General features: G+C 37.5%; 1 protein-coding gene across 6 annotated transcripts; it reads left to right on the top strand.

The window, feature by feature from the left end:
- The first annotated feature begins 557 nt into the window (after positions 1–557).
- On the top strand, positions 558–10,745 carry LOC120067287 (Zinc finger, C3HC4 type (RING finger) family protein). Of its 6 annotated transcripts, none has more exons than XM_039018826.2 (6): positions 575–1,362; positions 2,193–2,312; positions 3,547–3,679; positions 3,792–3,941; positions 4,035–4,079; positions 10,298–10,745. In XM_039018826.2, exons 1-5 carry the CDS (start codon positions 860–862, stop codon positions 4,038–4,040), a joined length of 912 nt encoding a protein of 303 aa, XP_038874754.1. In that variant the 5' UTR covers positions 575–859; the 3' UTR covers positions 4,041–4,079; positions 10,298–10,745. The 6 variants fall into 6 exon arrangements, with proteins under 6 accessions (XP_038874751.1, XP_038874754.1, XP_038874755.1 ...); XM_039018827.2 differs by having other exon boundaries at positions 4,035–4,083; XM_090307986.1 differs by having other exon boundaries at positions 584–1,362; positions 2,205–2,312.
- Positions 10,746–11,633: the final 888 nt, after the last annotated feature.

Genomic DNA, 11,633 nt, shown 5'->3' with positions numbered 1-11,633 from the left:
TAGGGCACGTATAGGTGGGCAGCAGGGCGAGTGGGGGCTGGGCGGTCGTCTTCAACCTCGAGCTCTCTGTTTTCCTCTATTCCCGACTAGACTTTCAGAGTTTCAAAGTGTCAAATCCAGCCACGATTGGCCTAAATAACTTCCATAAAACACTTAGGGAACCTTAGAACTCACTTACTCTCAAATTTGGAAGCTCGAAATTCTCCCTCAGTTAGTCCTTAAAACTCCAATCCCCTGTTTTCGTCAGTGAGCTCCAAACCAGTGTTTTTCTTGAATTTTCAACGACTTGGATAAGTAACATTTTAATGTACTTATAAATATGGAAAATTATTTTAAATACAAAACTGCTGAAAATATTTACAAATAATAATAAAATATTATCATCTATCTACAATAGATTACTATTTGTGTTTATTATGATACAGATATGTACCGATAGTCTATCACGATCTATTAAATTTTGCTATATCTATAACTATTTTGATTCATTTTCTTATATTTTAAAACAATTTTTAAATATTTTAGTTTATTTCACTCTCTTTTAATTATATGAGGTTATAGGGATTAATTTCATGACGACCCGACTCAATAAGAAACAAAAAAACGGACTGAGACGGGGGAGAAGAACTAGGCAGCCTTGTACGGAACTCGTAATTTGGGATTGAATTTTTGCAACGAAGGAAGGGAACAATGGACATCAGACTCCCATGGAATGGAATGGATGATGATTCTTCCATTACTTTCTAGACCGACAAACCAGCTGAAGAAGAAGATTTTCCTTCTCAATCTATAACCCCATCTCCTTCAATCAATTCCGACTTTCTCCCACCCACTCTCCTTCTCGCCGCCGGCGCCGATCATGTCTTCCCCATCCTTCCCTCCTTCCATGGACCCTCCCGCCCAACAGATCCCTCTCTTACCCTCTCGTCAGCCCTCCAACTCTGACGGCTCCACTTCCCCCATCGGCCCCCTCGCCCTTCTCTTGGGTCGCGCCACTGGCCGCCGTGGAACTTCTATGCTGGTTCGGGAGACGGCAGCTCGTGAACTTGAAGAGCGCCGCATCGATTGGGGCTATTCTAAGCCTGTGGTAGCCCTTGACATTATGTGGAATTTAACTTTCGTTTTCGTTTCGCTGGGTGTGCTTATTCACTCCGCTGATGAAAAACCCAATACGCCAATTCGCCTTTGGATTGTAGTTTATGCGGCTCAGTGCTTGCTGCACACCGTGCTTGTGTGGTTTGAGTTCAGAAGGAGAAATGCGAGGAGGGCTAGGGATATGGAGACGCAGCAACAGCAGCAGCCTGACGGATATGTAACTAATGAAAGCGATGATGAAGATGGTAGCCACAGGAATCTGTCCGGGTGAGTAAAATTTCAGTTCTCTCTACTAGATATAATTGTGACGGTCTTGAACTCAAACATTGGATCTTTTTACTGAATTTAGATATTGGGTTGTGCTCGGTTTTGATTGAATTACGAGGCCGTCGATCATTGACTGGTTGTATTGGAAATCAGCTCCTCGTGTGGAGTTCTTTTTTTTTTTTTTGATACCAAGATGGCTTTTCTGATTTTAAATTTTGTATTGATTGTATGAATGATAGAGCAACTTCACCGAGATGAATGATGATTAGCATTAGATAAATAAAACTTTGGAAAAACCTTGGGGAAGGCAATGTTTGTAGCATTGTAATATGATTCAGTTCTTTGTTTGAGCACCTTCTAATGCAAATTATTTTAGTGTTGTATTTTTTATTTTTGGTTAAAATGTGAAAATCATTCATATCCATGCATTTCTGGCGTCTTAAATGATTGACCCTGGATTCTTTATGAACAGAAAAGTTGATTCTAAGGATAACGTATAATTATGATTTTAGGAAAAAGAAAATAATGCTGGGGTTATATATATAGATGGGATAGACAAAAGGGTGAAGAAAAAGCCACTAGATACTTTTATTAGTTCACATATGTAATACAAAATATCTTCTTCCCTTTCCATAACTAAAGATTAAATTAGATTTCCTTTCTTCAGTTTGCTGTTGTACTTTCACACCTCAATTCTTTCCAATACCTACTTATGGTCCCATTTGCAATTGTATTTATCATATGTTGCTTCAGTTATACTTATAGATTATTGATTATTGATTTGATGTTTTATAAGTTGTTAGCATGTAATTGACTTGACCGATGGGCAGTGTTGCAAAAAGATGTGAGTCAGTGAACACTCTGGTATCGTTAATTTGGTGGTTGTTTGGCTTTTACTGGGTCGTGGCTGGTGGTAACATCCTCATGCAGAATGCTCCATCTTTATACTGGTATGATTTTGAACCGTCATGAATGGTGGCCGCACACCCTTCATATGTCAAAAGTAAAGTCTGTGAGTGAATTTTTCTTTTGATTGCTTGTTATGTGGTTCTCCTTGAAGAAAATTTCTGCCAAATTTTGGGTACTTCCCTCCTATTATTGAGACCAATTATTTTAGTCATGCCCTGAATCGTTATCCTTGCATTAGATGTCCAGTTTTCTTCATTCTCGAATGTCTTAAATTCCTTTATAACTAAACTGGGGGTGATAAGCAGGTTGATTTTTGGCCCAAAACGACGGGTAATATTGATTCAAATTGACCTGATCTGACTAATTTTCAGGTTTGCTAGTGAACCAAACTGCCTAATAAGTCATTCAAATTAAAAAAAAAAAAAAAAAGGAACTGACTCGTTTCAACTGGTTTCAACAGTTTTTCCAGCTTCGGTCTGTGCCCTTTAACTAACCAACTTTTATATGATAATTTTAATATGAACTTTTACGATATTGACAATGCATAAATGATCAATGAATTCCACTTTCTCTTTGGGGGGGAAAATACACATCTTATCCCGGTTATTGTTTTCGTTTGGTACATATGGTTTAAAATGTAATAATAGTGCCCCTAGTCTCTGATTATACTTCAGTTAGTCCCTTCCTCAAAGGCACTATAAATTAAGAGCCATCGATCTAAGAAATAAGCTAATAAAAATTTTAACATGGAAATCAGTAATGAGCATAACAGAAGTGTGTGTTAAGAGGGGCTTTTTTGTTTTGTTTTGTTTTTTTAGTTCCTGTTCTTTTTTTTGTTTGAATTTTTTTACGACATGTGAGTTGGAGAATTGAACTTCTGACAGAAGCTGATAGCACAAGTTTTATGCTAGTTGAACTAAGCTCATTTTGGCAAGTATACCCAACGGTGACTCCGGTGATAAGAGGTTGCAATGTTTGGAGATAACCTTTAAGGTCTGGGTTCAGACCTCTTGGTGTAAAACTTATTAACATAAAACTCTTAGTCATTTTGAAGAGCTTAATGGAGACTGGAGTTGATCATTAACATAATAGAACAAGTGGAACCTTGATACCGTGGTTCTTAAAAAAATGAAAGGATTTAATTAAACTGAGAGAACTTGTTATCATTTTATTATTTAGTTGGTTGGGTGGGGAACATGCATATTTTAATATATCATTCATCTGTTTGGAATTCAAATAAGGGACTTCTTGGTTTCTAATTCTGAATTTGTGCAGGCTCGCTGTCGTATTCCTGGCATTTGATGTGTTCTTTGCCGTCTTTTGTGTTGTTTTGGCATGTTTTATTGGAATTGCTCTCTGTTGCTGCTTGCCTTGCATTATAGCTATTCTTTATGCTGTTGCAGGCCAGGTAAGAGGATATCCCTGTTTCATGGCTGCCACAGAGATGTTAAGCAAATTGAGGGCCCATGAAATCTGCTAACTTCTGTCTTTCTTTTTTTCCCTCACATTTAACTCAACAGGAAGGTGCAACAGATGCTGATTTAAGTTTGCTTCCTAAGTATAGATATCAAGTGTCCAATGAGCCTTCTCCGGGGGATGGGTTGATGATTCCAGTAGAGACTAGCAGTAGATACTTGACGACTGAGCGTGTTCTATTACGCGAGGATGCGGTAAGGCCAACTGTTTTATCATTCTTTACAAGTAATCTTTAATATGCTTTTCCTGTTATCCTCACAGCTTCAGTTTCACACATATATGTGTAGGTATAGAGATTGAACTATAGAGCTCAGATATTCTGTGTGTGAACAGTAGGTGAAAGGAAATCCCACGGTCACTTCTTCCTGTAGTCTTAAATGAAACACTAGTTTATTTATTTATTTATTATTATTATTATTATTTTGAGTTTAACAATATGTGAGTTGGGGATCGAACCTCTAACCTCTGGATCAAGATTACATATTTTATGTCAGTTGAGTTATGCTATTGTTGGTTGAAACCAGTTTTTTCAAATCTTGGCGACAAGTCCCTTGATTGTCTCTAGGCGAGAGGCGACAAAAAGGCGTCGCTTGAGTGAAGCGAGGCGCAATAAATAAGTAAATAATATATTTATTGTTAAAGCCTTAAAAGTAATACTAAAGAGTAAGAATATCAAAATATAAATAACATCCAAAAACAATCAAGTAAATGAACAAAAAATAAAGAAATAAAACCTTCTAAAGATGCTACTGCGGAAGAAGCAACATGCAAAAGAAATTAATATTATGGACAAAAATGCTTAAAATACTATTATAATATAGAAATTAGATCAAAAGGAAAGAAAAAAAAGAAAAAAAAGAAAAAAAAGAGACTAAACTTGAGAAACATCTGATCCTACCCACTATAACATAATACTATAATATAATTTTATTACTTAAAAGCTTGCTCAATAATTCAAATGGTGTAAATTGACCGAGAAGAATATTATTCTAAAATATAATTTTATTTCTTAAAAACTTGCTCAAGAATTCAAAACCAGGCCTCACTCATCACAACCCCGCTGACCGACAAGAATATAATGCTAAGATATAATTTTATCACTTAAAAACTTGTTCAAGGTATCACCCATCATACCCCCACTGACCGATAAGAATATAATACTAAAATTTAATTTTAGTATTTAAAATCTTATTTAGAATATAGAATCACACCCACACGAAAAGAAAAACCCACATGAAGAACGTAGAGAAGCTGTTTGCAGAAGAATAGAAGCTTGGAAGAAGCCGCAAAAGTTGAGATGAGAAGCCCGTTTGACCAGCCGTCGAGGAAGAAATAGAAGTCGTTTGAGGGTATTAATGTAGATTTTCTTCATGGGCTTTGGCGATTAAGTGTCATGGTATCATAATTAAAAAAAAAAAATTAAAAAAAGCTATATTCAATGGGCATTGTAATTTCCAACAATGATATTCCCCCATCAACTCTGGCAGTTCCAGTTCCTCCCTAGCCCCCCTGCTACCACATTTATACTAGCAAGATATGGTGGTTGTTCAGAGGTTTGCTTATTATGATTCTTGGCCGAGTATTCGAGCTTCCTTCCAAACCTCTCTATCATCTCGATGTACTATCAACCCCATCTCTGATGACAAATCGTTGCTACATCTCTACAGTTCGACAATCTCTCAAAAACTATGTGTTAATTCGGATTAGACAACCATTGGCCCTTTCAAACTTAAGTTTCTCTCCCCATCCACATCTTCTTTCCAACAATCAATGTCAACATCATGTGGAGGCTGAATTGATGTGTTTCATCTCCCGATTACTCATGGAGGCTGGATTGATGTGTTTCATCTCCCGATTACTCATTGGACTTAAGCGATCTTTAGGCACATTGGTGATATATGTGGTGGTTTTGTTCAAATCTCAAATCAAACGGAACATGGGTTAGTTCTTTCTTTTGCTCGCTTGAAGATCAAGGAAAATACGTGAGGCTTCATTCCGTTCGAAGTTCGGTTACCAAAGGAATTGGCTGGTGAGGAATTATTGGTTCGAATTCAATCAGCCGGTGGCGGAGCTCAGGGACAGTGACACCTCCTTTTCTCCACAAGGAAATAGTATTAAAGGGGTTGTTGAAAACATGGATCTCATTGATTCTAGGTTAAATGAAAAAGGCAAGTCTATAGTTTTTGAACCAAGTCAATTGGCCCCTCCCTCTCTCTCCCTCCTTCGCTCTCCTTAAATGACCAAACTGTGGGCCCACCATCTGACCCTTTACCTCTTTCCAATTCAACCGAAAACCCTAGCCACAATACTTTACTCGAGTCAACTCCATTTAGTTTCCAAAACCAACCTAACAACCCTTCCAATTCATCTTCTCCCTCCTTCACACAACCTTCTCTTTTTTAGTTATTTTTAGCGCGGGTCCCACCACTTTGCATTCCACCTTAGCCAACAAACAAAACCTTCCTTTTGTTGGTTCTGATACTGAAGGTTACCTTTCCAGCCCCTCGAAAGAAATTGAATTCGCTGCTCAACCCCTCGATATGGCCATCTTTGGTGATCAGCCGATTGACACTAACCACCTGCCAATACAAACTCTTCCCCTTCTTCCATCAAACCTAAGTCACAATTAAAACCCCACACTTTCTTCTCTTATTAACCACGAGTCCAATTTCCCTTTACTTGCCTTCACCATCAACCACTCAACCAACAACCGTCATCTTCTCCTCCCTCCTTACCCATTAGTCTTTATGATTTGGCTTCCCTATTGTCCCTACATGGTTTATGTGTTATGGCTACTCCTTCCATCCCTCCTCTTACCTCCAAAACCAACCAAGAAAATCACCAATACCATTAGTAAAAAACCAAAGCTTCAAAGGGAATTGCAAGGACTTTTTTCTTTAGTCCACTATGATAAACCTGCCACTTTGGCTATTAGGGAGAGCTCTTTCGAGAATCCATGATATTCCTCACATTGAATGTCCGAGGTCTTAATTCGTGGAAGAAACGTGCTTTGGTTAAGAAGATAATTCAACAACATAACCTTGGTATTGTTCTTATACAAGAAACAAACCTGTCATCTGTTGATTCCTCTTTGATTAAATCCATGTAGAGTTCCTCATTCATAGGTTGGACTGCTTTGGACATTATCGATTCGTCGGGGGTATTCTTATTCTTTGGGCCATTTATGGCCCTTCTGGTAAAGCTTTTAGATTTGATTTCTGGCAAGAGCTTGATGATTTAGCGAGGTGAAAATTGGGCCATTGGTGGTGACTTTAATGTCACTAGATGGTCTTGGGAAAAGTCACATGACAGAACAATTTCCTCTAGTATGCGTGCCTTCAATCAATGCACTACTAATTATCAATTACGGGATATTCCTCTATCAAGTGGTTGCTTTATGTGGTTGACCTCTAGTCCTACATAATATTTTTTTCTACTTGATCGTTTTCTGCTTACAGAGAATTGTCTCTGTAAATTTGGCATGGTTACACTCAAACGTTTGGATCGACCATTTTCCATTGGTCTTATCTTCTAGGAGTCTTGATTGGGGTCCTTGCCCTTTTAGATTTGAAAACTCCTGGCTTCAAATGCCTTCTTTCTGTCCCTTAGTGGAGAATTGGTGGAATTGCCACCCGATTACTGATTGGCCTAGGCACGGTCTTATGTTGAAGCTTCAGGGTTTAAAAACTATCATTCGTGATTGGAATAACAATCGGCACGGTGAGGTTACTAATCTTCATTCTCTTATCTCGCAGTTAACCAATTTAGATGCCTTGGAAGACAAAGAGTCCCTTAATGAGGAACAACTTAATAGACGACGTATTCTTCGTGAATAGATTGAAACCCTGACTATTCAAGATCACATTCATTGGTAGCAGTGTTGCAAGCTGAAACGGCTTTTTGAGGGTGATGAAAACACACGGTTTTTCTATAGAATTGTTGCTACCCAACATTGTAAGTCCTCTATTACGAAAATTTTCTCCAAGGAAGGTACTAGTCTTTTGACTTCTCTTGATATTGAGGCTGAATTCTTGTCTTTTACTCATCCCTCTTCAAAAAATATATTGGTCAGTGTTTTCTTCCAACTAATCTTCAGTGGAATCCTATTTCTTCCTCACAAGCCATAGACCTTGAGCGTCCCTTTATTGATGATGAGGTATTTGCTACTGTCTCCTCTCTTGGTGTTAGTAAATCTCCTGGTCTAGATGGTTTTACAACGGATTTTTTCAAGTTTTTCTAGACTACTCTTAATTCTGATATGATGTTAGTTATTAATGATTTCTACAATTCTGGGGTTATTAATGTGAAACTAAATGAGACTTATATCTGCTTGATTCCTAAGAAAGTTGACTCGAGATCTGTTTTTGATTATAGACCTATTAGTCTTATTCCTTGTGCATACAAGATTTTTGCCTGCGTTTTATCGAATCGTTTGAAGAAGATTCTTCCTTTTACCATCTCGCCCAATCAGCTTGCATTTGTGGTTAACAGATAGATTCTTGATGCTTCCTTGAGGGCGAATGAGCTCATTGATTATTGGACTTTTAGGAATAAACCAGGGGTTGTCTTAAAATTGGACCTTGAAAAAGCCTTTGACACAGTTGATTGGGATTTTCTTGATTCCATTCTCCAAATAAAAGGTTTTGGTTGTCGTTGAAGCAATTGGATCAGAGGATGTATCACTAGTGTGAATTATTCCATCATTATTAATGGCCGCCCCTGTGGTAAGATTATTCCCTCACGTGGCATAAGATAGGAGGATCCTCTCTCTCCCTTCTTATTTATTTTAGTTGCTGATTGTCTGAGTTGTCTTATTGACCATAGCTCCACATTGGGTCTTATTGGTGCTCATCCTATTGGTCATTCAGATTTTATACTAACTCATTTACAGTTTGCTTGTGACACTTTGTTGTTCTCTACTGCTGAGAGATCTGCCATATAGAACTTGTTTGACATTGTCCATATTTTTTAATGTGCTTCAGGCCTTAAATCAATCTCGCTAAGAGTGAGCTTCTTGGGATACATGTCTCTGACTCTGATTTTGATTGATTGTTGCGTTCTTTTGGTTGCAAACAAGGTTTCTAGCCAACTTCTTATTTAGGACTTCCTTTGGGTGATAACTCTAAATCTGTTTTCTTTTGGCAGCCCGTGATTGAAAGATTTCAGCATAAGCTACATAATTGGAAGTATTCATATATTTCGAAAGGGGGTCGTCACACGCTCATTCAAGCTACTCTTTCTAGACTCCCAACTGATTATTTGTCTTTGTTTTAGGCTTCTTCCTCTGTTATTAATTGTCTTGATAAGTTGATCCGTGATTTCTTTTGGGAGGGCTCTCGTGGTGATGGTAGTGTGCGTAATGTGAATTGGGTGGTTTCTCAGCATCCTCAATTATTGGGTGGCCTTGGTATTGACAATTTTAAACATCAAAATTCTACTCTTCTTGTGAAATGGACTTGGCGTTTTTTAACTGAGCTGGAGGAAGCTCATTGTTACTAAGTATTATTCCTCTGATTTTGTTTGGCCCTCTCCTATCTTTGGTGTTTCTTCTAGATCACCTTGAAGGTACATTTGTCAATTTACTGAGTTGATTGCTAATCGGGTTAGTCGCCGTATTGGTGATTGTTCTTCTACGTCTTTCTGGACTGACTCTTGGCTTAGTTGTGGTGTCTTTTCCACCACTTATCTGCGACTTTTTTGTCTTGTGCAACAACTTGAGGTTACTGTTGCTAATGCTTGGATCTCTTCTATGTCTGCTTGGAATTTGAACTTACGTCGTAATCGTACTGAATTGGAGATTATTGAATTGGCTTCATTATCCCTTTATCTGACATCCATCCGATTGCGTTCCTCCTCTGATAGTTGGTTGTGGCCGCTTGGTCTTTCTTTGGGCTTTATTGTTAAGTCTCTTATATCTGATATGATGGATGATCTAGATTCAGGTTTGATTAATTTTTACTTGGTGATTTGGAATGATAGATATCCTAAGAAGATTAAAATCTTTCTTTGGGAACTCAGCTGGGGTGCCATCAATATTGCTGATCGTTTGCAATACCGTATGCCTTATATGTCTCTTTCTCCCTCTTGGTGTCATATGTGTCACAAGCATGTTGAATTGTTGGTTCATCTATTTTTATTCATGCTTTCTTTTGGTGCTTAGGGGTGAATGGAACGGACGACTTTTTTATGATACTTGTTTTTCTACTGTTCGGTTTTTGAGTTAGCTTTGTCTATTGCTTTTTCATGGTGTAAATTAAAAACACTCTTTCACTCATTTCAGCTTATCTTTCTTAGTCAATAATTGGTAATTCCTATTGTAATTTCTTTCATTGGAGTCTTCCCTTTATACTTATCAATAAACAGTTTCTTTTACCGAAGTTTAAATGCCTAGCAGACACACAAGGTTTCAAGTGCTGAGGCTAAATTTATAATTAAGCACGAGGAAGAGCATTGGACTAGAATAACCAACACGATCTTTCTCCTCTCGCTTGAACTAATTTTCTTTTAAAATCCCAACATTTAATTTTCATCTTTCTGCTCTTCGTTTTAGGAGTGCTGTATATGTCTTAGTCAATACGAGGACGGAGCCGAGCTTCATGCTCTTCCCTGCAATCACCATTTTCATTATGCGTGTATCACAAAATGGCTGAAGATGAATGCAACATGTCCTCTGTGCAAGTACAACATTCTAAAAAATAGTGAACCCGTGTAATGCTGAAGATGAAACGATGCAGTGAGTTCCTGGTATGTTTGCCGTCCTTGTACATATAAATCAGATAGTGATCCTGCTGCATTGTGGTTGAAACATGTTACACTTTTTTTTTTCTTTTTGTCTTTTTTGATGGGGGGGAGTAATTAGTTCTCTAGGCCGTTGAAATTGTGTTCATGCTGGTCGATATCTGTTGTACTTAATCAGTCGACTCGTTTGATCTGTAGCAACAATTATGAATGTCTTTCCGGTCAATGTGCTCAGAATAACATTTATTATTCAACTTCTACCACTGTCTTTGCCATTTATTATTGGGTAACATGTGATTTAGTTTAATGTTTGAGTGTTTTTCGGTTGATTTTCTTTTGTTTAAGAAGAAGAGATCGAAAAGTGAAGGGTAAAATGAAGAACGAAAGGTTGATTAAAAAGGAAAGATGGAAGGAATCATTTGTGGGTAATTTGACCCGATTTTTAAAATTAATGAGTTCATCTTGATTGAGATAATTTCAAGTTTGGTGCAAGAAGCTATTTAAGTTTTTGAAATAGTTGGTTGATAACCTTTAATTTCTAACATCTTCCCCCAGGTAACACAATTTATTTATTAAAATGAGAAAAAAAAAGTTATCCTATTTTTGGTCTTTGAACTTTGAATCTTGTTTTATTTTGGTCCTTAAATTTTTAAAAATGTCCATTTTAGTCTCTAAATTTTTAAAAAGTATTTATTTTTGTATTTGTGGTTAAGATTTTTATCTTTTTAGCAAAAATGTAAGATGACTTGTATTTTTAGATGACTAGACTTTAGATGGCTTGACTGGGATGCCAAATATAAATAAGTTGGTTAACTTTAAGTTGTTCTAGGGTTCTAATTTCTTGTTAGTTGGGTTGAACAATTTCTATTATTCAACCCCAAAAAAATTTAATACCCAACTTCTTGCTCCTCCATGGTCTAGGCCTCTTTATCTTCCTTAGTAGCTACCTCATACATCGGTTGATTTTGAGGTGCGGGGAACACCTAATCCACCATTGGTACAAGCTCTTGCTTTCTTACTCCATCTCAACCCATGAATCTGATTCCTTTTATGTAGTGCACTCAATCGAGCACAATCATTTAAGGGGCGTTTGGTGTGCAAGCCTGGAATTTTAAGTCTGGGAATGTTAAGTCGATTAGGTTGGGAGG

Source organism: Benincasa hispida, chromosome 12 (assembly GCF_027475165.1).
Source record: "Benincasa hispida cultivar pf3 chromosome 12, pf3_genome.v1.1, whole genome shotgun sequence".
Classification (NCBI taxonomy): Eukaryota; Viridiplantae; Streptophyta; class Magnoliopsida; order Cucurbitales; family Cucurbitaceae; genus Benincasa; species Benincasa hispida.
Note: the sequence above shows the minus strand (reverse complement) of the source record. Positions and strands in the feature narration are given on the sequence as shown.

What these genes read in the sequence shown, in the direction of transcription:
- LOC120067287 (XM_039018823.2), top strand. Translation starts at nt 860, where the DNA reads ATGTCTTCCCCATCCTTCCCTCCTTCCATGGACCCTCCCGCCCAACAG. An exon ending in AGCCACAGGAATCTGTCCGG is followed by an intron (nt 1,363 to 2,192) that starts GTGAGTAAAATT and finishes ACCGATGGGCAG; the next exon opens with TGTTGCAAAAAGATGTGAGT. An exon ending in AATGCTCCATCTTTATACTG is followed by an intron (nt 2,313 to 3,546) that starts GTATGATTTTGA and finishes GAATTTGTGCAG; the next exon opens with GCTCGCTGTCGTATTCCTGG.